General features: G+C 32.6%; 1 protein-coding gene across 1 annotated transcript in view; it reads right to left on the bottom strand.

Moving 5' to 3' along the window:
• The window catches only part of LOC108725054 (histone-lysine N-methyltransferase 2C), a 46065-nt gene that overhangs the window by 8406 nt on the left and 9991 nt on the right, over positions 1–27668 (bottom strand). The window contains 20 exon segments of the mRNA XM_018451827.1: positions 931–1201; positions 2700–3140; positions 3852–11100; positions 11286–11473; positions 11846–12227; positions 14717–14786; positions 14789–14819; positions 15094–15582; positions 15955–16239; positions 16690–16899; positions 18681–18863; positions 19002–19290; positions 19292–19663; positions 19944–20047; positions 20336–20471; positions 23099–23779; positions 25787–25911; positions 26083–26297; positions 26424–26547; positions 27503–27664. Of these exon segments, the coding sequence (XP_018307329.1) occupies positions 931–1201; positions 2700–3140; positions 3852–11100; positions 11286–11473; positions 11846–12227; positions 14717–14786; positions 14789–14819; positions 15094–15582; positions 15955–16239; positions 16690–16899; positions 18681–18863; positions 19002–19290; positions 19292–19663; positions 19944–20047; positions 20336–20471; positions 23099–23779; positions 25787–25911; positions 26083–26297; positions 26424–26547; positions 27503–27664 (12007 nt within the window).

The raw sequence follows: 27668 nt of genomic DNA, 5'->3' as shown, positions 1-27668 counted from the left end.
AATGCATTAAGATTTCTCAAAAACTATGGTAGATACGAAAAAATGTTTCAAACAAAAGTTGTATGGTTCGGAGAGGGACTTCAGAAGATATCATTGATTTGACCTTGGGTGGTGTCGCCAAGGTCAGGTCAAGGTCAGTCAAGTCGATTTTTTTAAATGGAATCTCCTATTTTTCATTACATTTTCTTGTAGCTTACCTCGAGAGGTTTTCAAAGCACTATAATTAAATATTTTTTCAGTAAATATTTTTCTAGTTATAAGGTTTTCTAGTCGAAAGTTACAGTACAGTCGGCATTAGCATTACGCAAGTTGTCCGACCGACGACTAAAACCTTTTGAATATTGTTTAGGATCATGTCTTGGATAACATTTGTTAAGATCAAGGCTTTGGAGGTTGTACCTCTTATTTTCATTTTTACGTCAAATTGAATTTTTAGTGTAAAAATGGAAATAAGAGAAACAATCTCCAATGGTCTTGATTTTAACAAATGTTATCCAGGACATGATCCTAAACAATATCCAAAAGGTTTTAGCCGTCGGTCGGACAACTTGCGTAATGCTAATGCCGACTGTACTGTAACTTTCGAGCCTTATAACTAGAAAAATACTTACTGAAAAAATATTTAATTATAGTGCTTTGAAAAGCTCTCGAGGTAAGCTACAAGAAAATGTAATGAAAAATAGAGGGTTCCATTTAAAAAAATGTGACTCTGACCTGGCCTTGGCGACGCCACCCAAGGTCAAATCAATAGTACCTTCTGATGTCTTCCTCCAAACCATATAACTTTTGTTTGAAACATTTTTTCGTATCTACCATAGTTTTTGAGAAATCTTAATGCATTATTTAAAATGGGACATGTATATATACGTATAAATAATAGCAAAATATATTATGTACTGAATAATAATAAATAAAAATAATTATGCATACTTGGGCATTCCAAAATTCTCCTTGTCTTGTTTAGCTGCATCTTTTAAGTAAGTAGGCTTTAGTCTGATTGGAATCGGTGAAATCAGAGGTATAACGGGTGATACACGTTTCAGCCATTCTGCTTCTTCATCCGATTCTTCCTCAATTAATCGCAATCCAGGAAAACGATGCATAAATTCTGGTATAACACATTCAGGTGAGGACGAACTTACAATAGTATCAGGAGAGTCCACATCGCGATTAGTCGTCATATTCTCTTTCTTATCATTATCTACAAAAGAACAATTTTATTTAATATTTTTATATAAAGAATTTAAATATTTTATTATTTCTCTTATAAATATATATAAATATATTTATATTATCTTTTCGTTCATTTTTATATCATATAATATTATTTTTACTATTTTACTAATATTATTTTTCTTTATATTCTGTTATTACGCTGATTTGTATTTTAAAAAGACAACGATAAAAGATATAAATGGAGAAAAAATATATGAAAGACATTTATATTATATATATAGAACATGGAAATATAAGATAGTATTTATTTTTAATAATTTGTACTTAACTTAACTTATTAATCTTAACTCTAAAAAGATATGAACTAAATGAAACTTTTAAATCGAGTTTTTGTTTCGAGATCTTAATTCGAAATTAAGGAAATACATATAACGAAAGTCTTTAGTTTAAATAGATAATTCTTAATAGCAAGCAGCACAATTCGCAGAAATAGAAATGAGTTAATTCTATGCGTTAATTATATGACTCTGTAACATAATAGAAATAATCTTAAGTAATTTCAGTCAAAGGAGACCTTTTTATATCCAAAGCGTGATAAAACGGACTTCTAACCGATATCACAAGAGTAACCAGAACAGACTGCTAGCCGTTTACATATAGACTTAATAAAACGGACTGCTAGCCGTTTAAAGAGAAATTTCTTTTAAAAGTTACCTGGTAAGACGTCAAACCGAATGCAATAGTTCAAATTCAAGATCCTTCTCATTTTATCAGTGCGAGCTTAATCGTTAGACTTCCTTTATTTGCTTCCTTCAATTCGACACAGGCTTGATAATCGCTTCAAGTTAGGCTCACAGCCTCAATTGGCTATAAGCCCCTCACCTTGGTGTCGAATTAATATCGGAACTAATAACTTCTAGTATTGGAGGTCATAGAATCCTCCTCTTTTCCTTTTTATCCGAAGAATATACAAACGATAACAAGCTAAGATGGCTGAATCATCCGCACGACCCTCAATCAACGCGCCAACAACATGGCAGGACCTTCTTCTTCCTTCGAAGAAGGAAGCACGCAGCGCTACTACACGATTAACTTAGGTCGGTATTCATAGTCAGATCTTATATTTAAGACCGTCTTAAGTTCAGCCTTGAGGTGTCATGAACCAATCAGAAAGCCGCATTAGCGTCTTAAGACATTACTTAAGACGGTTTTGAAATAAGAACCGACTATGAATACCGTCCTAAGACCGGATTATGACCGGTATTCATAGTCAGATCTTAAATTTCCACGCGCGTAGTGTTACCAAAAAATGGTAACTTCTTTTATCATTATACTACCGTAATTTTTAACATATTCTTATATCCTTATTATTTCTTCCCTTTCTTTTTCTTATTTCCCCTTTTCCATTTCTTTTCTTAATCTTATAAACTTTTTATAATTGAAATAATTAATAGTAAATTTGTTTATAATTTTATAATTATATCATCATTATAAAATATAAATATAATAAATGATTTGCTCACCATCGTCCAACTTTAAAGGCGGAAATTCTTGATCATAAAATCCTCTCTGCGTAGTCGAGGGTTGTTGAGGTGACAGAGGGTCTAATTCTCCAAATGGCTGTGTATTATAATGATCAGAAATTCCAGGTAAACTGGCTGATCCATAATTTCCAATCAAATCGCCAATTCTAGCGTTATAATCTTTCTGACTTCCAATCTTAACAAGATCTCCGCAACCGAAAATCGGGCATACCCCATAATTACGACTCAACTGAGGTTCCAGAACCGCCATCGGCTGAAGTTGTCGCAACTGGGTCATTAAATTGTCCACAAATGTGTCATAATCCTCATCAAGACGCGAGATTTTACGGGAACGTTTTTTCTGAGGTGCAGTTACGGCATCCTTTCCCTGGCTTTGCTTTCTCTTCTGTTGGTACTGTCTCCTCTTCAACTTCTTAAGATCTAAAGCGTTCCAGACGCCATTGTTACAATTTGTTATAAATTTGATTTAATAAAATCTTAATATTACATTTACAAACTTTGTAATATAATTTAATTTTGTGTAAGAAATAAACACGATAACTTGTATATACATATACAGGAAGAAATGTATAATATATACTTCTTTTATTTCATATAATATAATATATACTTCTTTTATTACAGGGTGTCTCACAACTACCGCATTTCCTCTTAAGAACGTATTCTTGAGGTAATTTTTAGACGAAAATCCTAATACAAAAATGTCGAGGCTACAATAGCTTTTTAATTATAATTGGTTAAAGATAGTGTGTAATTCGAAAACTGTTACATCCTCGATATTTTCGTATTAGGATTTTCGTCTTAGAATATTCAAAAGAATCCAAAAATAATAGTAGAGGCTAATATAAAAGTAAAATGGTTTTTGATTTATAAGCATTTAAAGTTAGCTTATAATTAAAAAAATTATTGCAGTCTCGATATTTTCGTATTAGGATTTTCGTCTCAAAATTACCTCAAGAATATATCCTTAACAGAAAATGCTGTAATTGTGAGACCTATATATGTATAAAAGAAGTATATATTATACATTTCTTCCTAATATAAAATAATAGAAATATAAATATAAATAAATATAAGAAATAAAGAATAGTAATATGTTAAAACAAACTATGTTACATAGATGTTACTTACCAGTTTTATCATCTATTGCGCCATCTATGAGTTCCTCTTTGGTAGTGAGAAAGTCTTTGGTATCCGTCTGCAACTGACTGGCTGATGTTGTGGCAACAGTGGACAAAACATCCTCAAGACCAATTTCTTTCTTAATCTCGACTAAAGGCACTGTATTGGAACCTGATGGGGTAACGGACCCCATAATGGTTTGTGATGGAACCGCGACGGTCCCGTGACTATGAGGCACTTGTTGCTGAATAGATTGTTGCTGAACGGAAGTAGTCGAAGAAGAAGGAACTTGTTGTTGTACCACTGTTGGCTTCTGCACGACTGGAGCTTGGTTTTGAGACTGTGTTTGGACTTGAATTTGTGATCCAGATACGTTATTAGAATTACTGGTCGCTAATTGAACGCTCTTCGAGGCAATTCCAGAGGTTGCTACTGGTTTATTTTGCAAAGCATGTTTAGAAACAGTAATGCGTTGTTGAGTTTGAAGTCCTTCTCCGCTGATGCCAGTACTCAGTTTGCTTTGACTTACAGAAGTCTCTTGCAAATTTGTAGAAATATTCGGAGACGTTTTTGTTGTTGTTATTGTTGAAGAAACTGGTTGACTTGATATAGAATTTCCCAAAGAACTTGCTGAAGAAGTAGGAACTGACTTTGTTGTTTGTTGCTTCAAGCTTTCAGTTTGTGCTCTTTGTGTTACAATCGAACTAGATAATGAAAGAGGAGGTTTCGCAGATTCCTCTTTAGTTGGTGAACTTTGAATCTTTAAGGGTGTTACTGAATGCGATAAAAAAGAAGTTTCCCTCGCAAGAACTTGTTTTGTTACTGGCTTTGTTGTTGGGGTTTCGTTCAGTAACTGAGGAAGCAAAGATGGTGGCGTAGGTAAAACTGGCCGAGCCAGTTGCGCTTCCAGCGAAGGAACTATCGGCAGACTGGGCCCTTGTGACGATCCTGAAGTCGTAGGACATGCCGTATTTTGCAATAGTTGCTTCAGCAATACATTTTGGGAATCCTCTAATCTTAAAGAATTAGAAGAACTTTTACTGGAATCTATTTCTCTCTTTTCTTGGATTTTGGATTCTTCAGAATCTTTTTTCACTGTAGATTGATTGTCAAGATCGTTATTTTTATTCTCCATTGGTAGAAGACCAGAAGATTTAAATTGGTTTTGATTAGAGGTCAAAAGGGGACTTGGAGCTTGCGATAAAGTCGATTGAAGAATACTAGATGTACTTGAAATACCACTAGAAGTTGCCAAAGGTGGTACAATAGTTCTAATACATTGCATTGAGCTAGTTACAGCTGAACTAGTATTTACCAGTACTCGAGAGGGTGTAGAACATCCTGAACTGACTTGAAGGATTGCTTGAAGATTTTGCGAGCGTTGTATTGAAGTCGATGGTAAAACAGAACTCAAAAGATTGACTGCAGATTGGGTTGATATTGTGTTACTTCGACCATGACCAGCAATTGAAGGTTTTAAGGAAGTAGTCCCAGCCAGCATGGCATTCAACATGGCGTTTGAAGTGATGGAGATCGAAGTTGTAATGCTTCTAGAAGTAACTGCAGCCGAAGAAGTACTTGAAAGATTAGAAGCTGTAGTAGTCTGAAAAGTTGTTCCTGAAGAAGTCATCCTGAAGATCTGTTCGCTATTATTAATTTTTGAGCCTGTAGTAATAATTCCGCTACATTCCTTTAATTCTTTTTTTTCTTTTATAACCATTTCTGTATCTTTCGAAATATTGCTGATCAGATTAGGTTGAGAACGACCTTGATCCAATCTTGTCAAAGTCGAAACTCCACTTTGAACATTATTTGATGAATTCAATGTCGACAAGGCACTAGAAGTAGATAAAACACTTCCAGATTTCACTGAAGAAACCATGGTGACCACTCCGGTTTGATTCACTGTTGTTTGATTGCTTTGTAAAGATGATAGCAATGTTCTCAGTTGATGAGATACGTTAGCTACGTTAGAAGTCAATTCTGTCGGTTTCGAAAGTGGTGATAAATGAGGAACTGTTGTTGTGCTTTTTTGCAATTGTGCCACGGTACTAACTATCAAAGTGGGAGCTTGACTCATTGCTGGAGAACTCTTTTTCACTTCAGCATTTTGACATTTTACTTCATTTTTAGGTTCAGTTGACGAAATTTCATTTTCGAGATTTTCTTGTTCTAAATCCATTAAAGAATCTTGAAGAATATTTAAGGGCAAAGTATCTAACGGAGTTGGCATTTGATAAATAATACTCGACTCGTTACTGTTTGCCATTTCCGGTTTTGATGAAATAATATTGTGTAACATATCTAAAATATCATCAGATGATTCTTCTATTAATGTCTTTTCTTCATTCAAACAATGTTGAAGAAATGGTTTGGAATTTTCCATTTCCGTACACTGTTCTTCCTGATGATTCTTTTTATTTGTGTTTTTGTCATTAGTCTCTTCAATATTTTTTCGGACTTCCTCTGATTTATTTGTTACTTTTTGCATATCAGAATCTGAAGAAATTTGTTCTTTATCATTTTCCACCGGTTCAGTATCATTTTCCAAAATGTTGACGAGCGACAAATCATCAGTAACAGGTGACATTCTTTTCAGAGTCGTCGTTGGAATATCATTCTTATTTTCAACATTTTCTGCAGGATTGTGAATAGCTTCTAACATACTCTCCAGTTCATCCGTGGTATTTAATGGATCAGTTTTCTTCTCTTCAATCGACTCTGAAAAAATATTTGATGATGTATCCAAAGAATTATTTTCATCTATAATCTTATCCTGGAGCTCTTTCTCTTTTTTTATTTCACTTTCTTGATTTTCTGTTAATTTCTCTTTACTCTTTGAGATAGTATCCTTTTTCGACAGATCTGGAATTGACATTTTCGGAGTCGAGAGCGTCACAGAAGTTGATTGTACACTTAGTACCAATCTCGTGGGATTGTTCAGAGATTCCGTATTTGGTAAACTCGAAAAGGTTGTCGAAGGCTTCTCTGAGAATAATATTTTCGGTATTTCATTGACAGAAATGATTTTCGGATTCAATTTATTTTGCTGAGAATTGGATATATTCTCCAGAGCAGTTTGACTAAGTTTCGCAGCAATTTTTGCATCTGCCACAATGCTCGCCATCGATGACAATGTAATACCTTTCTGATTGGTAGAAGAACTCGAGGAAACTTCTTTTAAGTCAAAGTGATCTACCATTTTAGTTTCTGTCACAATTGGTTGAATTGAAATATGACTCAGTTGAGAATTAGAATTAGTAGAAACTAAACTGGAAATTAAATTTGAAGAAGTAGTATTTATTAAAGAAACCATCGATTTTGAGACTGTTACATTAATATTAGTTGGGTATATAGTTGAAGCTAGTGTTTTGGTATATGATTTATCTGAAAAGATAAAGTTTGTAGGACTCTTGTTTTGTTTTAAAGATTTGGTTTGGTCATCTGTCGAGCCTTCATCAAATGTATTTTCTTTAGAAACATCAGTTTGTATATTATTATCAGTTTTTTCAATCTCTTCATCACAAGAACCCTTAGAAAGATTGTCTTCAGGTGATTTCGTTGTGGGATCGATGATAACCACTTCTGATTCACTTACTAAAGATACCATAAGTTCTTGATCAGGAGACTGATCTAAATAAGGACCTGGAGAAGGATCAACTCGAAGTTCTTCTTGATCTGGAGATTCGGGAGTATCAGTTACAGCGACTAGCTTTTTTCCAGACTGAAAGGCCCTCACTATGTCAAGTCTAAGACCCTTTTTATTTCTTGAATGAGACGGGACTAAATCTTCGTCACTCAAAATAGGTTCTTCTGATTGTGATTCAGAATTATCAATCTCTAAAATCTGCACTAAGTCATGACCTTGACCAGCATCATTCACTAAAGCATGACAAAGAGAATCGTTACTATCAGCAGAAAGGTCCACCACCATTCCAGGTTCAAATAGAACATATTCTTCCTGCATATCACCTTCTAAAGTTCCTGAAATAACATCAACTAGTTCTGAATCACCGAACTGTTCAATCACAGTGATATCATCACTGTCGCGTTGAGCTGTGGAACTCAAAGTCACTTCGGTATTAACTATAGTTTTATCGTCATCATAATCTGTTGTATCTGGAAGTTGGTCCAATTTTTCTCCAGGACTTTCCAAAGTTAAAGATCCATTATCTAAAGTTGAAGAGGTCAAAGAAGAGCCTTGACCAGTTGATTTTATCTCTAAAGTTGTTGGCGAAGCTTGTGGCGGCGTATGAGAATCGTCGTCAAAGTCATTATAGTCGACACAGACTAATGAGCTGATTCTAGCGGTTTTCCGATTCATAGAAGTATTTGCTTTCTCTTCTGTAGACTGATCTCTTTTCGTTTGGGATGTTTCCGATCCTTTACCACCTTTACTACTATCTGCTTTGCTTGACCACATTGGCGATCCTCCTCTTAAGCCCAACTTGAACCATCCAAATCGTCCAAAATTAGGGAATCGTATTGGTTTTGTAGATTTATTACTATTTTCCTCATTTTTAATAAAATTTTCTGATGAAAGAACTTGTTCTTGAGAAATTTGTTGACGAATCTGATCCTTATCATCTGATGAGCCGCCCTTTAATCCTAATTTAAAATATCCAGTCTTCGCAAAATCAAGAAAAGGAATAGGATTTAAGGGATTATTGGAGTTTCCTCCACCTCTAGAAAGATTATCTGATAAAGAAGTTTGTTCCTGAGAAACCTGTTGAGGAATTTGCTGAGAAACTTGTTGTTGATCACTTGGAGTTACAGTTAAATTAGTATTTTGTTGGACAAAATTATGAGGTGTATGAGGTGTCCTTGGAGTTCCAGGATTTTCCACACTTTGGGGTCTGTCTGGCATAGCGGGACTATTTCCAGTAGATTGTCTTCGCTGTATTTGCATAGGAGATCCAGCTACCATAGGACTTCTAGGCATCATAGGAGAGCTGGGTGGTTGAGTAGTTGTCGAAGAATGATGATGGCTACCATGAAGCATTGGTGAAATTCTGTTCATTGGACTAGGAGGTTGTGAAGTCGCATTTAATTGTTGTTGAAGCATCGGAGAACCCATCGTTGCCTGTTGCACCATAGGTGAACTTGGAGGTTGACCATAAGTTTGTTGAAGTTGCTGATGAAGCTGTGGACTGGGGGAATTTGATGGCTGAGACACCATCGGTGAGTTAGGCGGTTTCTGTTGCTGTTGTTGCATTTGCAAGAATTGTCTTTGCTGTTGTTGCTGGAGAATATGCTGTCGTTGCTGAGCCATTTGGAGTGATCTTGGACCAATAGAATTCTGCCCTTCTTGAGAAATACCCTGAGAAACACCTTCATGTTGTTGTTGATGAAGAATTTGTTGACGTTGCTGAGCCATTTGAAGTGATCTTTGAACAATAGAAGTCTGTCCTTCTTGAGAAATTACTTCATGTTGCTGTTGCTGTTGATGAAGAATCTGTTGTCGTTGAACCATTTGCAAAGGTCTTTGAGTAATAGCACTTTGTCCTTCTTGAGGAACAGATTGAGAAACACTTTCATGTTGTTGCTGTAAAATTTGTGGTCGTTGTTGGGCTAGTTGTAATGATCTTTGAGTAATAGCGCTTTGTCCATCTTGAGAGATGCTTTCATGTTGCTGGTGTTGTTGAAGGATTTGTTGACGCTGTTGTGCCATTTGTATTGATCTTTGAACAACATTTTGTCCAATTTCTTGAGAAATATTCTGTGAAACATTTTCATGCTGCTGTCGTTGTTGCGCTATTTGCAAATGTCTTTGAACAGTAATATTTTGCCCATCTTGAGAAGTACTTTCCTGTTGGTGCTGTTGTTGAAGAATCTGTTGCCGTTGTTGAATCATTTGTAGCGTTCTAGGAATAGAATTTTGAGGAATTTGTCCTTCTTGAGAAATACTTTGAGAAATAACTTCATGTTGTTGTTGAAGAATTTGTTGCTGCTGCTGAAGAATTTGTTGTCGCTGCTGCACAATCTGTAAGTTTCTTTGAGCAGCAACGACATTATGATTTTCTTGAGGAATAATATCATTCTGTTGTTGTTGCTGCTGAAGAATCTGTTGTCGTTGCTGTTGTGAAACTACTTGCAACGATCTTTGAGTAACGACATTTTGTCCATCCTGAGAAATGCCTTCTTGTTGTTGTTGTTGCTGCTGTTGAATAATTTGTTGCCGGGTCGTTTGCAAATTTCTTTGAACGACAACATTTTGTCCTTCTTGAGAAATGATATCAGTCTGTTGCTGTTGAAGAATCTGTCTTTGTTGAACCATTTGTAAATTTCTTTGAGTAATAAGATTCTGTCCATCTTGAGAAATATCATTCTGTTGCTGCTGTTGAAGAATTTGTTGTCGAGAAACACCTTCGTGTTGTTGTTGTTGTTGTTGAAAAACTTGCTGCCGTTGCAATGTCCCCCGAACAATAGTACTTTGACTTTGATCCTGAGAAACGCCTTCATGCTGTTGCTGAATAATCTGTTGCCTCTGTAACAACTGTTGATGCTGTTGTTGATTCAATAACTGTTGCTGTCCTGACTGTGGATTGTAAACGATACCTCCTCTCCTTTGCGCCCCTTCTGGTGGTCTGACAAATCTCTGAGTTAAACTATGAACTCTCACACCCTGATCAACTATCAGTTGTTGATTTCGCGTTTCCGGCGTAAAAGCACCAGGAGAAGTTGCCAATCTTCCGCCAATAATAGCTCTATGCTGTGGTGAAGTCATTCGTGTAGTGTTGGGATTGCATAGACCCGGAGAAGGCATTGGCCCAGGACTAAAGGGACTTTCGTCACCTTGAGAATGGGGAGTGCCAATTCTTGGCGATTGTTGCTGAACATTATGCGGTGACATTGTACCTGGATTAGACGATTGAGGGTTGCCTGGACTATGTTGAAGCAGCGGTGTGCCTGGACTATGTTGAACAATTGATGGAGTTGCTGGTGAATGTTGAATCATGCTAGGACCAGGACTCTGAGAAACCAACGCAGCTGGAGAATGCATCGGAGAATGCTGAGAAGGTGACATCAATGGAGAACAAGGTTCGTTTGGTTGGGGTTGAATTTGTCGTTGTTGTTGTTGTTGTTTGTTATGATATTCCTGAACCAATACGCTGTGTTGACGCTGTTGTTTACGAGAAGTATCTAAATGTTTTTGAAGAATAGCTTGTTCAGTAGAAATCCGTTGTAGTTCAGCAGCGTCGGTCTCTGTCAGTTCGTTACCAGATTTACGAAGCTGACGTTGCTTACTATTGAGAGACTGGAGGGAAATAAGATAGAGAAACATGAAAAACATAAAAATGTAGAACAAACTAAAATTTAAGAATTAATATTAATTGTAAGATTAAAGTGTATTAATATATACTGTAAAGATATTTTAGTAAACAATATTATATAATATTTAGTTAATTTTAATTAATATAATATTAGTTTATTATAATTTACCTTTCTTATTTTCCGAAGTTTTTGGACCTCTGCCTCATAATATTTTAATTGTTGCGTTAATAATTGATGCTGACTATTAAGCCATTGCTCATAATGCGCATGCATTTGCCGATCTTGATCATTAGCTATATTTTCTGGTGGAGTTGGTGGTGCCGGTTTTTGAGGAATGTTGAACATAGCCACTCTTGCTAAAAATTAATGCAAATATAATTATATATAATAAATTGAATTATTGTATAGATTTAAAATAATATATATCTAAAAAATATATGTTTTTTCATTAAATGTATTCATTTCATCAATAAAAATATTAATAATCTAAAATATTATTAAAATATCATTTAAATATAAGTGAAATAAATTACAAAATTTTTCTTATTTAAATAAGATTCATCGAGAGAAAATTCAACAAAAAAAAAATTCTAATAAATTTTAATAAAAATTAATAAACACTAAATATAACTTATTTTGTAACTTAATTTACTTTTTATCGTAATAAATTAATTGACATTCAATTATTAAATAACTATCCGACAAAATAATTAATAGATACTACTAACGTTCGGGTGGAGTTTGTGTGGCAATTGGTTGTCTCGATCCCACTTGCGCCGCTGCTAGCTTTACCGCCCCATCAGTAGCTATGCCACTTTGCTGCCAGTTAGTGTTAGGTGTGGAAGGTGATCTCGCTGTACAAGGTGGTCTTATCACAGGCACTATACCCTGAGGAGGTGACGTAGTACCCAAAACATCAGCTTTGAATTTTTCAAAATCGCTGTCGCTCAAAAGACTTCCTCCAGTGACATTTTCGGTCTGTTGTTGTTGTTGTTGTTGTTGTTGTTGTTGTTGTTGTTGCTGCTGTTGTTGTTGCTGTTTTTCTTGTTCTCGTTTCTCCTGCTCTAACAGCTCCTCCAGCAATAATGGCTGCTCCTGTGAACACGACTGCTGACAGTCAAGGTCGATTTTTGATACAAGGAGTGCTACTTCGAAGGTCTAAAGGCTAAAATTTCTATTGCATTAGGATTGAATATTAAATTGTAAAGTCAACTAAAATTACAGCTATTACGTATGTAAATAGTTCAAATAAAATTTATATATACATAAAAAAAATAAACGTAGATAAAATGTGTGTGGATAAACATTATTGCAAATTAATTTGAATTTATATTTCCAATAATATTATATTTTATCTTTATAAATATATAAATAACAAAAAAATTCATAGCCTACTATGAATTAATATTACACAAACATGCAAACAATTTCAACATTGATACGTTGATTATAAAAAAGCATTATTCTAAAAAGCATCGTGTTGCTTCAAGGAAGAATTAAGCAAAATTTAGTAAAACAGATTTTGTCAATGTTAGTAAAATTAATTTCGTGCAGAATGGATGCAAACATTTAAAAGAGCATAAAATCTATAATAGATTAAATATAGAAAAGGAGTGTAAAAAAAAATACAAATGTCAGTGACTTTTTTACTTTTATAATAGGTAATGAAATATTAGTCAACATAAAAATTTTTTTTTTTCAATTAAATTTATGATCAATATTTAATTTTTAAATATCTGATCTTATTAATATATATGTTACATTTCATAATAAATAAATTAATAACAAGCAAATAAATATTTTTCTATATTATTTATTTTACCTAGAATATAATATCCTACAAGATAGATTTATCTTTTAATTACGTTCTAAAAAAATATTAAAAGGAAAAAATTCTTCGGAAGTTAAACATAAAATGAAGATTTATATTTAGATTTATTTCTTCTTGTAATGTTAGAATGCCCCAAATCTCGCTCACCTGCAGAAGCAAAGGTCTTCGGTGAGGGTGCGGCACCACAGGTCCCATTGGCGGACCTGCCACCGGTACCTGGTGCCCCGTCATATGAACCGAGGGCCGCGTCATACCTCGCCCACCACCACCACCACCCGGGCATAGTCCCATCTAGACACATGCACCAACACCAAATGCATATTGCAAACTTGCACACTCAGGCCAAAAACACTAGCCAATTTTCTTACCACTGCCATTACTCTTTCCATTGCCATTTAAACATTTTTCAGATTTATACTGTTTTATGTAAACATAATTAAAATATGACAAGAATAATAAAGCAAAATTTCCATTAAAATGTATCTCAAAAACAATTGCTTTTAAAACTTTAAGTTAATATAACTTCTAAAATAAAGTATTTTAAACTATATCTCTCTATAATTTATAATTTTTATGTAAAGATTATAATTGTAAAAGAAAATAAAAGAAGAGATTAAAAATACATTTAATTAATAAAATATTAAATTCAATATAGTATATTAGCAATTCTTTATAATGTCTCCCGAAAAAGAAAATGTTTTGGCACTAAAAGTGTAAGATCTATTATTTAGCTACGCCTACAATTAATGCAATTTTTTTTAGTTTTAGTTTCGCTTTCCGATCAAATTATTCTAATTAAAGCATGATTTTATTATAAATTTGTTATCGTTTGTTTAATATAGTCTAGTAAAAATATATTAATTGAATTATATATTTAAGCTTTTTTTGTATTTTACTAAATAATTTTCTTATGATTTATTAGTACAATTATTAAAAATTTTTATAAAACATACTCTTATATTAAAAAAAAACTTCCATATAAATATACTTTAAATAAAACTTTTATACAGGAAATATTATTTAACATATATTTCTAAAAATATCTATTATTTTTAAGTGGCAGCTTAGCAAAATATGAAAAATTATTTCTATTTGATACTGCACACAGCCACACAAAATATTTTTTAAATAAACTTAACAGATATGCGAAACTGACTGACACATATATTATACATGCAATCATGAAACGTTTTATTAATTATATGTTATATAAACGTTAACAAACCGTGTTATGTAATTAATTATTAACAATAAAGTTTTATGTGAGTTATCAATATAGTCTCGCATTGGAGTTATCATTATTTTGTTTATCCTATTCACAAATTTTTGTGAATTTCTTTATAAATCTTTATTTTTTGTATAAGAGTATTATAGCGTCCGTATTCAGAACGCTCTTACAAACGACGTTAGCGTGCTAACATACTATACTTTATGTCACGCATATTATAGAATTTCAGAGATAAAAACGCGCTTTTATCGATAAAAGTGCGTTTTGAATATGGGCCAATAATGTGTACATATATACGCGCGCGCGCGCTCGTGTGTATGTGTGTGTGCGCGCGCGCGTGCGCATATTTACATGTGATTATCTCATATGGATAGTTATCGTTACAAAAATTTAACAAAAGCATATTTTATATTTTAATTCATCAATTATGCTCACTAATCCCTTAACTTTAATGTGATTAATTTGATTTTCTCGCAATTACACAAATATTAAAGCGATGCATAAATTACCAAAAAGATTAATGTAAACATCGACACTTACCTGTATTGGTCCAGGATATGGCGGTGGTGGTCCTGGATAAGGGGGTGGTGGTGGGGGTGGTGGTGGTGGTGGAGCCAACTGCCCAGCCGTTGTTGTTGAGAGACTATAACAAAAATAAATATAGATATGAAATATCAAAATTAAAGATTTGCATAAAACATAATGTAAAATATTATACAAATATTATTCAAAATAATATCTATTATTTTATATAATTATTTTATTTATTTTATATATTATATTAAAGGTAGGATTACTATAGCTAATTATTAACTAATTTGAGATTTTTCTAAAATATAATTTTAGAAAACACAATCTAATATTTAAACTCCAAAAGAAACAAATAAAATATTATAAGTAATTTTTTTTAACTTTACCTTGTATATGTGCCTGCGAAAGTCTTTGCGGATGTCCGGGAAAATTCGATGGATAGCTCACAGTTACCGTGTTTGTGGAAGTCACCACTCCGACTGCTCCATCTGGTGAAAGCAACCTTGTACCGGGAGGTATTGGCCGGCCCATCGCTGCCGCTTGTTGCACTTGCTGATGCATCTGTTGCTGCACTACTTGCGCCTGCATTGCCTGCGATGTCGTCTGCGGTGATGTTATTGTCGACACGTTGGAATTTTCTGTCAGAGTCAAACTCGTGCTCGTCGAGCAGGAATCAGTAATATCAGAGGCTGGACCAGTCAATTCTGGTTTCTGATCTTCGTCCCTAGTTTCCTTTTTTTGCTTATCGTCTTTGGAGTCAACTTCAACTTGCTCAAGATCCAGATTATCAAGAATATTAGTCTTCTCCCCACCTGCGATCGTGTCCAGTTCAGGGTCCGCATATTCCAGAATGTTAAAGTCCGCCCCCATTTCAGCTTCAAGAATAATAATTATTCAAAAATAAAACTAAGAATAAATTCTTAGTTTTAAATCTTGTGTTAATTTGTATAAGAAATTCGTTCTCGACTTTCATTCAAAACTAATGTGTGTGTGTGTGTGTGTGTGTGTGTGTGTGTGTGTGTGTGTGTGTGCGCGCGCGTGCGCGCGCGCGCGTGTGTATTACGAGCGTAAAGTTCACATATGTTCACATATATAATACATATAAATCAATTTTAAAAATGGAGTGAATTTTTTTCTCATATATATATATGTATATATGATAATTTTCTGTTTAATTCTAAATTTTGAAATTCAAATTCCTTCATATTTTTTTCATTTTATTATGCAATACACACAGAGAGACTTACCGAGCAGTTCGTCATCATCATCTGCCAGATCTCCTAATATTGCACTAACTCCTTCGACTTCGACCATTGGACCGGCTCCTTCCTGCTCCAGCTTTTCCAATTCAGCTGTCACATTGTCGGGGATCTCAGATGCTTCTGAAGTAACCACTCCCACGGTCTCGCTCATCGTCGTGGAAACGAGTGGTGCTCGTACCATCCCTGGAGTTGTATTCAACATACGAATACCTTGATTTAAATTGTCCTGTGCTGTCCGCGCGACACGCTGATTCTGCGTCTGATTCACGTCTAAAAAAGGTTTTTTATTTTGTTAAAATCTTTGTAAATTTAATTTTTTGTGGTTGTGAAACATAAAAACTTTCTAACATTTTAAATTATAATTTATATAAAAGGCTACAAAAAAAGATGAAAATTTAAATTTAGAACAATATAAATGCTCACGCATATTTAAATTTTTTGGAGATATTACCAAGCAATTGCGACATCGGTCTGCAATTAGGACATATATTAGTAATCCTTTTTCACTATCAATGTTACAGTACAACAGTTGAAAACGATTAAACATTAGTAATACCTTGTTTTTTATTTATTAAATTTTTAAAATATAGAAAAAACCAAATTTTGTGTAATCATTACTTTCACTTTTTTAAAAACAAATAACTTTTGTATGAATTATCTCTTTAAAAAATATATTGCTTTCGAAATATCGTTTTGCATAAAAAATTTTTTTTTATTTACCTGTAAATCTCTGTTGTTGCAAAATATCATAAGATTCGGAAATGGTATTTCTCGTTACTGGCATTCGTATTTGGAGGTTTTGAGTTGCTTGGAAATGCTGTTGAGCAGGTACATTAGTAGCTACTGGGGGTCTATTCTGCAGTAATGTCCTAGTACGATGGTCAATCGGATTCTGAATATTTCCTGCTACAGGATGTCGCGAGTTTATTCCTATATATAAATTCATATATCATAGAGAGAAACTTTATATAAAAATTACAAATTTTAATATAAAAGAAAAAAGTTAATATAATATAATAAATTTATTTGTCTTCTTTCATGGTCGATGCCAACGTTTTGTGAACCATGCTGTTCACTTCATTAGGGCGAGGGATGCACTGATACAGTATCAGTGTACCCCTCGCCCTAATGAAGTGAACAGCATGGTTCACGAAACGTTGGCATCGACCATGAAAGAAGACACGGTGATAACCCGCAAACCCTCTAATATAATTTATATAGGTATTGTACAAAAAGTTAAATATTATATAACAAATATTTGTTATACAGGGTGTCCCAAAACTGACTAAGGTTGTCACAGAAAATGAACTTTAAACCTGACTTTTTCAGATTTTCCAGGTGAAAATGGAAAATTATCCAACATAAAATATGTAAATTTTAACACATTTAGAATTAAGGATTGTAGGAAAGCTAGCCTATATTATTAAAAATAACGTAAAAAAGGCTTAGTGGCATAATAAAATTTTGAGTGCGAATTCAAGCCAACAAAAAATAAATTACTATTGGAAAAAAGAATACAGTTACGAAAAAGGTTACAAATAAAAATACTGAATAAAATATAAATTTTAATTATTTTATTAAAATCGTTTAAAGTGCGCGAGTTTTGAACGTGGTAAATATTTTGTTTTTAGGGGAGCCCCCTTAACAACCTTGATCTTGACATATGTTGTCAAGCTCATGATCCTGAGTAACCTCCAACAAGTTTTAGACGTCGCTCGTTACTCGTTAAAAAGTTATTAGGAAGGAAAGTTTGAAAAATGATGTCTTTTTCACTATATAGAATAAAAATTTCCTGCTTTAAAATATATTTTACAAATGTCCATGCGAAGCGATTCTCACCCCACCTTCCCCCCTGCTTCAAGGGCGCACAACTTCCACATGAAGCGACTCTCACCCCACCCCTGTAGCCTTCACCCCATTTCGTCAAGTTGCTTCATATGGAAGTTATGCACCCTTGAAGCAGGGAGGGAGGTGGGGTGGGAGTCGCTTCGCGTGAAAGTCGTGCGCCCCTAAGTAGGGGAAGAGATGGATTAAGAGTCGCTCCGCGTGAAAGTCATGCACCCTTAAGCAGGGGGGGAGGTGGGGTGAAAATCGCTTCGTATGAAAAGTCATACGTAAGCAAGGAAGAATATAGAATAGTTTTTATTATTACATATAGCAGAAATACAACATTATTTTTGAAACTTTTTTTGTTAATAACTTTTTAACGATTAACGGCTAAAACTTGTTGGAGGTCACTCAGGGCCATGATCTTGACAATATATGTCAAGGTTAAGGTCATTAGAGGGGGCTCTCCCAAACAGGATATTTACCTTGAACGTATTTACCTTGACTATAAATAGTCAGATATAATATTTAAAAAATTATAATAATTATTTGGAATAGGAGCAGTTTAAGAAAATTGTGAGCAAATTTGAAAATTTCAAACTGTTTTACATTTTCCCCTGACTTTTCCCGGTTTTCTAGATCTGTGGCAACCCTGCTGACATTAAATATTTTACAGACTTTTTGTAATACCTTTTAAACCGAAAAATTTAATACAAAAATAACGAGGGTATGACAGTTTTTAAATGGGAAGAGTTTAAAAATTATGAATGATGAGGCTAGAATTTCGCGCGCTCAGAGAAATTAATATAATAAATTAATATTTATACATTGAAAATTAACAAATAGAAATATTACATGCATAATAAATAGAAATATACACATACCAACGGAATTCCTTATTAAGACGTTCGGTTGAATAGGCATTCTGGGCCTAACAATGCCTGGCGGAAGTGGATGTCTAAAAGTGCCTTCACTAGAATTGTTTTGTACTTGAGAGTGTTGCTGCTGAAGCTGCACATGACTGGCTTCAAACTGTTGCTGATTGTTCTCCGTATTATTCTGTCCATCTGAATTACGAATATAATTAAAAAAGTGCGAAAATATAATTTTAATTGTATTTTAATTCATTTATATTTCAGCAAATACGTAATACTTGATATAAAATAATCATATTCATTATTCAAAAATTACAGAATAAAACAAACCTTGAACCCAATTGGCACCTACTCCTTCAATTTTCTTATTAAATTGTTGTCTTTGCAGTAAGTCTCTCAATTGCCTATTGACTTCTGGTTGCTGCACAAAAGTCACTTCTTGTTCCTGAGATGTTCGAGGAGTTTCAGAACTCCTAGGTGATGGATAGCCAGGTGCGGCAGGAGCGGATGTGGGAGTGACAGGTGGTTGGCTGTAAGGATCAGGAGTTCGCGATGTTGCAGGTGGAGGCGGAGGAGGTGGAGGAGGGGGAGGAGGAGGAGGAGGTTTGGGGAGGAGGAGGAGGAGCATATACGGGAGGTCGCGGAGGGTTAAACACGGGAGTGCGGGGTGTACCTGGCGTCTGTGGCGACGAATAGGGGGATGCAGGAGTTGAGACATTGCCTTCGAAGCGCTGGAAATGTGACTCCTGAGAAGGTTGAGAGGAGGCAGGAGACTGTGGAAAATCATGAGGTGATTGGGGTGCTTGTGGTGAGAAGGGGGACGGCGGTTGAGGAAAGCTCGGACGTATTACTCTACAAGATGCTTGCGCAGGCAGACGTACCATAGTTTGATGATGAGGTGATTGAGGTGTGAGACTACGAGGGGCTTTGAGGGAGGGTGTAGCAAAAGTACTGCGGGAAGGAGAGGCTAAGGAATTTAGTTGATTCGCATCCTGTATCAAAATTTTAAAATTAATATTAATAAACTAATATATAGATTATTTTATTTTATTTTGTATTTTTTATTTTTTAAACAATTTGTGAATATATTGATAGTTTCATTAATTTGCATGTAACATCAGATAAATCATATTCTAGTCTCGGCGACATAAAATAATTTTATTAAAGTATTTTTTATTAAAAATATATATTAATATATAATTAAAAATATAATTAATATATAATTAATTATAACATATATAATTAAAATAGAAAAAGATAGAACAGACTTACTTGAGCTGTGGAAACTTGTAATTGTGTCGTTAATGCGGGTGTAGTATCACTACTTAGTTGAGGTGCATTTTCTTCGCTGATTTGTCTGTGTACTCTAGCAATTGCTTTTAACAGAAAAGAAATATATTATAATTGTGCGATTTAAATTATATTAACATAACAATTTTTCTTTATTTGTCATAAATGAAAGTATCTAAATTTAATTAACTAAAATTTTGTTTTTAATCACATAATAAATTGTAAAAATCGTTTTATTTCTCTTTATACATCTTTAATTTTTCAATAACTTTCTTCAACTTACACTAAATTTAGATTTTTCTTAAATAAAATATAAAAAAATATAACAGAATGGTACTCCAAACTATTAAGATAGAATTAAATAGTAAATGTACCATGTACGCGTTGTTCATGGATGACTTGTTGCTGCAATTGTGCTTGTTGTTGACGTAATGCTTGCAATTGTTTCCACTGCCTTTCTTGCTCAGCTTCTCTAGTAGAGCGATCTCTGTTTGTTAATCTATCCTGTTCCTGTTGAAGATCAATTACATATAATTTTCAAGCTATTTGTTAAAGAAGGTCATTACATTTGATATAATTATTTTTAATAAAAAATATATTGCTTTTATTGGAGCTCTATAATTAATAACTATATTAGTAAAAAATTACAATTTAAAAAATTAGATTTAATATGAAAATTATTTTATTACATTTTTATTTAATTTTACCGTATTGTAATATTTTTGTTAAATATTATTAAACTTATTTTATTTAATATATATATATTAATTTTAATCATAAATTGAACACAAAATTTAATAAATATGTATCTAAAACTTATAAAAATATTTTTGCAATTACATTCATATGAATTGTACAGGAAATGAATTTTTTAATGTAATGACCTTTTCTTATAAAGCACAATTAAATATAAAGCACTAATTACAATCAGCCAATAAAAAATATTCATATACATAATGTCGGCCAAAGATCTGAAAAAATATTCAAAGAAAACTAAGAAATAAATGTTAATTTAGTAATTCTACATTATATTTCTATTATATGAAAAATAAATATAATTTCAAACTTTTGGCCATTGCATAAACACCTTTAAAAGTAACAACAATAATACACAATTAAATTAATAATAATTAGCAAAATTCTGTAAATCTTGTACATATGCAAACACACTGGAAACAAGTATAACCAGCCACCATAATTTAAAGAGATTAATTTATAATATTAGTACATTTATACACGCACGCGTGCGAATATTAATTAGTTTACTTGAAGAAAACTTTATTCACAGTAAAAAACACAAAAAACTACAAACACCACAATCTCACCGAAGATTAATACGACGATTCCACATTCATGCATACCAAAATGTTGAATAATTCCAATAATTTTACATAAAAAAATACAATCATAAAATGTGTGTTATGTATATAGAATTATAGAGTATACCAGATACATATGTATAATACACCGTTTAATAATACTAGATTCTTAAGGTCATTTAAAAATAAAAATCTTAATCTGAAATACTAGAGCTGCAATAGTTTAATAAGTTTTTATTTAACCCTTAAACGCTACACTATAGAAACACACTTGAATATGGCATACTCATTCAAATTCGATTGCTTATAACTTTCATAAAAATGAACATATTGTAAACAATTTTTTTTCAATAAAAAAAACCAGACATTAAGGAGCATAATGGTATCAAGCAAATATATATACCTGTATTAATACAAAAATTATAAGCAATGGAAAAAGCATTGAAAAAGCATTAGGAAAAGAAAAGCCGGGTATGCCACCAAAAAGGCGTTTAAGGGTTTATATATATATATATATAAGCATTTTTAAATAAAAATTACATTTAAAGTTATGGCATTGTACACATACAAGTAGTAAAGATATCCTTAGATATAAATACAATTTAGTACGATTGATTAGAATATAAAAAAAATCATTAGCTAATGACACATTTCAGTTTTGACGCTTTTGGTGTTTCGCGTTTCTAATATCAATATTTCATAATGCTATTCATTTTTGTTAATATATACAATAAATTATCTGTAGATAACGTTTTTTTAAAAACTCTTATAATCTCGATATTTCAAAATTAAAATTTTCATCTTTAAGTGTTTGCTATTAGAAAATATGGTAAATATAAGATATCTTCTCAGAATGTCTATAGCATAAAAATAAACATATTAAAAAATACATCATCTATGACAGTTCTAAAAAACATAAGAACTTATAAGATCTCATTTATAAAAGTTAGAAAAAATTCCTGTCTATTTGTTTAATAAATTGTCATATCACTCCTTTTTTTATTTCTTCAGATTATAATTTATTTGCTACATCTGTTTATTTACTGTATCTTTCATTTTAACTTTAAAACAGATAAAAACAGGAAATTTTTAATTCTATGAATTCTTGTAATTATATTCGTAATAAGGAGGAAAAATCTGAAAGAATGTAAAGTAATAAAATTAGTACTAAGCTACTGCATAACCAGATATAGAGCAATATAGTATAGTATACTAATTTATCATTCACCCACAATAAAAAAAATCATAAGCAATATCAATGGATTTAAAGGATAAGAAATAAATAATGATTCGTGAATCAGGATTGATAAGGATACAAATAACAGGATAGATTATAAAAGATATGCTACTATTTTTAAACATGCTACTGGAATATTTTTGAATTATAAAAGAAATAAGAAGTATACACTACCAAAATACTTTCTATTACAATGGTGACCTAACAGAAAAAATATATATGTATATATATGTCCAACATTCTATATTTCAAAAATATTTCAATTAAATAAATTCAATATATAACATAAAATCTAAAAATAATTATGAAAATAAATACTAATTAGAAAATTATATGTGTGTAAATAAACTCTTTAAATTCTTTAAGGCAAATGTTGACAATGACGCTAAAGAAAACTATAATGTGATTCATTCACATATCAATCATGGCCCTATAATATAAAGCATAAAACACGTATTTAAGGAATAAAATCTTCGTTTAACAATATTTTAAATATAATATATATACATGTATACAAGAAGAATACTAAATCTCGATTAGATGCAAAAAGAAAGGCAAGAAAACACTACGAAGGCTCTCACCATGATGTTATTCGGGTGGTGGTGGTGATGGTGGTGGTGGTGGTGATGGTTCTGTACGGGAGGCACAGTGTGAACAATTGCAGTGGGTGGTGGTGGCGGAGGTGGGGGGTCGTAGTGCTCCTGGCTGAGGGACGGAAGGGTGCGCATGATCTCGGACGGAGTGAGCACTCGGATCTGATGCTGATCTATGCTACTATTCCCGCTGCCGCTGTTAACGACAATCGGGGGTGGACGTTGCTGGAGGGGTTGCTGCCCTTCACCCGAATTATTGCAATGAGAAAAAGAAGAGGAAGAAGACGCAGAAGAAGACAAAGAGGACGAAGAAGCCGGTGTTGTGCAAGATTGCAAGACGGATGACTGTTGGTTTCTAGGAGCTTCAGGGGAGAGGGAGGGGCTGGGCGGGGTTCCCTGCACCCCACACACCTCCTGATGCTGATTGTTGCCGGTTGACGTCATTCCACTGGTCATCAACATTCCTAATTGCTTCTCCATGGGCCTCAAACCCACTCCCTGCTGCTGTTGTTGCTGAGCCGTCATAGCGGCGGGTTTGGTGATGATGGTAGTCATGGCGGTGGTGGTAGTAGTAGTGGTATTCATATTGATGGTGGTGGTATTGGTGGTGGTTATATTGGTTGTGATGATAGTGTTGGTGGTGCTTGGTGGTGGTGTCTCCTTGGAGAGCTGTCGGATTAACACCGAGCGGTTCGCAATCACACGATGCGATATATACATGAGGATGTTTCGCATAAATCTTATATAAGAACATATTTTATAACACTATTTCATTTTTAAATTCTCTCTCTCTCCCCTCCCCCATGCAGATATTTATATATATATATTTTTTTACAAACTAAATTATATTAATAAAATTCGATATTTTGATAAAAGATTTAAATTTTTCAAGATTTTTAATTTTGCAAGCAAAAGTTCTTGTATTTTCTGAGACATATCCAAACCAGCAAAAGAGATAAAAAAGAAAAAATTCCTTTGTACGTAGATTTATGAATTAAATGAGTATTATTAAAACCCTCTTATCATTCTCACACAATATTTCATTTTTTTCTTATATCTCAATACATTAATAATTTTGTCATTTGTTGATTAATAATTTTGTTCCACTTTTTCTGGTATGTTCAAAATTTACGTTTATATTGAAAAATATTAAAAAAAAAGTTTTATGAGAAACATCCTGCACGTAAAAAATGATATAATAGGCCCGAACGAGGCAACCTAAGAATAAGTCGCATTCAATACGAAATTTCAATTATTAACATAAATTAGCCTGCTTTGTATTTACGAAACACATAAAAGCAAGGTATATATATGGATTTTCTGGACTTTTATGGATCTACGTGAATTTGTGAGGATTCTTATTGGATATATCTAAATAGTATGTTATACCGATTGTGGTTTCAATATTATACATATCTAAATCTAATTTATAAAGCAGCGAAACAAGAATGGGTAACAAGATTCCATTCATCTACACACTTATGAATCGATAGAGATTTACAGATTATAAATTTATAAATTAATAAATTTGTAGATCCACATCTAAGCACATGCAGATCTATAAATTGGATTGACATAGGTTCCAGATATATAGATATTTATATATGTTCTGATTTTAATGGCCAATTTGTACTAGTTTCGTAGATAAAAAAATTTTTATGTAATTTTTATGTAAATTTTTATGCTTTTAAATAAAGCTTCTGTAAACACTCATTCATAACATTTTTTTTCTTAATTCGATTCATGAAACATATTAACATATTTTAATTGTCAAAACTTGAAACATTCTATTTTTATATAATAATATTCTTTTTTTAGAACTTTGTATATACTTGGAAATTTTTTTTATAAATATTTCTATTCTTAATTTTTACGTATAAAAGAGATGAAAGATTTAAAATTAAAAATTCCTCTTCACCTCATTTGGGCCCATTATTTAGAAACTGGTTCACGTTTAATTCTACTTATCTTCGAGCGTGAGTAGAACCTATTTGTATCTATATTAGCAGTTTAAAATATTTCCTATATATAATATGTCGAAACTAGATACACATAAAAATTTAATTATAGTTTGGAATATTTTACATCACAACAAATTAAATCAAGAATTTTTTTTGGCTGTTCTCTCTCTCTCTCTCTCTCTCTCTCTCTCTCTCTCTCTCTCTCTCTCTCATCTTATCTCATTCATTCATCCATAATAAAATTCATATTTATACATTTCTAAAGATTAATGCATAAATGTGGAGCGAAATCCACTTTATTTATCTTCAAAAATTATTTTGATTACCTAATTAATTTAAATTATTTTCAACTATTATTTTATCTTTAAATCTGTAGTTAAAATAAATAATTGGGACATCCAATCGTCATAAAAAATAGACATTATTTCATTGTAAGAAACCAGTAAAAATCCTGAAGTTCACAATAGAAATGTATTATAGTTTACGACACACAGGACTGTCGAACTGTTAGTCTTACTTGAATGTTAGCACAAAACACGCTTGAGAACAAAAACCCCAATGAAGAACGTCTAGAAATACTGGTTATCCCAATAAATTATCGCGCTTCTCTCAGTCATAAATTCTGACTGAAGAATTGACATAGAGAAGTAAGTACGATAATTAAAATTCGTTTCTCTTGTTTCTGCGCATATATATATATATATAAATTAATTACCTGTTGTGTTTTTTTCATGCGAACCGCAGCACGATTGTCTCGAGCCTGAGTCAAATATGGGGCTTTCTTATCATTTGAAAGTGCTCGCCATTTCTTCAGAATTTGTTTACATCTCTCGGCCCATACTTTGTAAAATAAAAACATTCATTAAAATAATAATATTTTAAATCAGATATATAATATCGAAATTTAATTTGACAAGAATCAATAGATGAAAGAGAAATATTAAAGGATTTTAATAAAAAATAACAATTCTCAAAGATGAAATATTTAAAATATTTAATTAAAAAATGTACCTGGAAAATCAGTTTTCCATTCAGGATGATTGATATTAGCATAGAGAACTGAGGATATTGTCGCTGCAGTACCCAATGCTTCATCAGCTTCCATCTTTAGATTGCTTCTTTGGTTGTATGAAATGGTAGCATTGCCTGCTGGAGCATTTCCTTCGTCTTCGGGATTCACCCACGGACTAGGAGGCTCCGAAAATGCTGGACTAAACTGTGGACTACTAAAAAAATTTAAAAATAATTAAAATTATATAAGATTTAAAATTAATATCAATGTGTGCACATATACATACAGTTTTGAAATCAATTTAATTTGGATATTATTTTCTAAATACGTTCATTCTTACTTGCTATATTCAGAGTGGTATGGTGAAGGTGGTGGAAAACTCATTGGAGAATTTAAGTTTGATTGGCCAACCGAAGGTAGAGCACCAGGTACTTGAGGTCTCGCTAATATTGCTGTTTGAATACCTACAAAGCAATTGATTTCAATAACATAAAATATAAATTGTATAAGAATTATAAAAAATAAAATAATCTACTTATAATGTTTTTATAAACTAATTTTCTTATTTTTTTATAAAATGAATATTTATAATTCAATTTATTCCAATAATAGAAAAACACAACAAAACTGATATATCAAGATATTCAAACTTGCATACTCAAATATTATCTTAGAACATATCTTAACTCAATATCGGCAAAGTTGTATTTTAAAAGCATAGCTAATTTTTTAATTATAATTTCTGGTAGATAAATTTAAACCTAGAAAAAATAAGTAAACTACAATTCAATAACTCATTATTAAAGCTTACCCAAATGTGTAAGAATTTTTTCAGACTTTTATACAGTCCGGAACAATGTAAAAATTTGCACTAAAGTTCGAAAACTCAAGTTGCAGACAAAAGGTGAAAATTTCACATCGCTAATGGACGGTTAAAGTCACAAGTTTATGACATGAATAATGAGTACATTCAGAATGACAAGCGCTTTTTGAGCGCTCTTTCATCTGATTGGTCTAGGATTGTTCTAATAGAATATGCCAATCAAATGAAAGAGCTCACTGAGCGGTTGTCGTTCTGAATGCATCCAATATTACTTAATAAACAACTCAATTTCAATTCTCTTACATTTTTTCTCTAATAATTATTGTAATATTGTCGTTTTTGTTTTTATTTAAATTTTGATTTAACATCGTTAATAATATTATTATAGTATATAATTATTATTTCATTTAATTACATATACACACAAGGTGTTTCATAACATGTAGGACTAACTTCAGAAATAAATTCAGGACATAAAAAAAGTTCATATAAACATCTGTACTATCTGACCTCGTTTCCGAGTTACAGACATTTCTCGTTACCTACGTCCTGAATGTCTACATGTGAAACACTGTATATTTTTAGCATGTATTTACCAGGATGAGGAGAGGGTGACACTAGGGGAGTAGTAGATGATGAAGGATGCGAAGTCTGAGCTTGGACAGAAAATACCGATGATTCCTGAGACTCTTGAGATTCATCGGTCAGAACACCTTTAAATATTTCCTCGATATCTTTACTGTCCATATTAGGTAAGCCTTA

Source organism: Mycetomoellerius zeteki, unplaced genomic scaffold, assembly GCF_001594055.1.
Source record: "Mycetomoellerius zeteki isolate Tzet28-1 unplaced genomic scaffold, Tzet1.0 scaffold323, whole genome shotgun sequence".
NCBI lineage: Eukaryota > Metazoa > Arthropoda > Insecta > Hymenoptera > Formicidae > Mycetomoellerius > Mycetomoellerius zeteki.
Note: the sequence above shows the minus strand (reverse complement) of the source record. Positions and strands in the feature narration are given on the sequence as shown.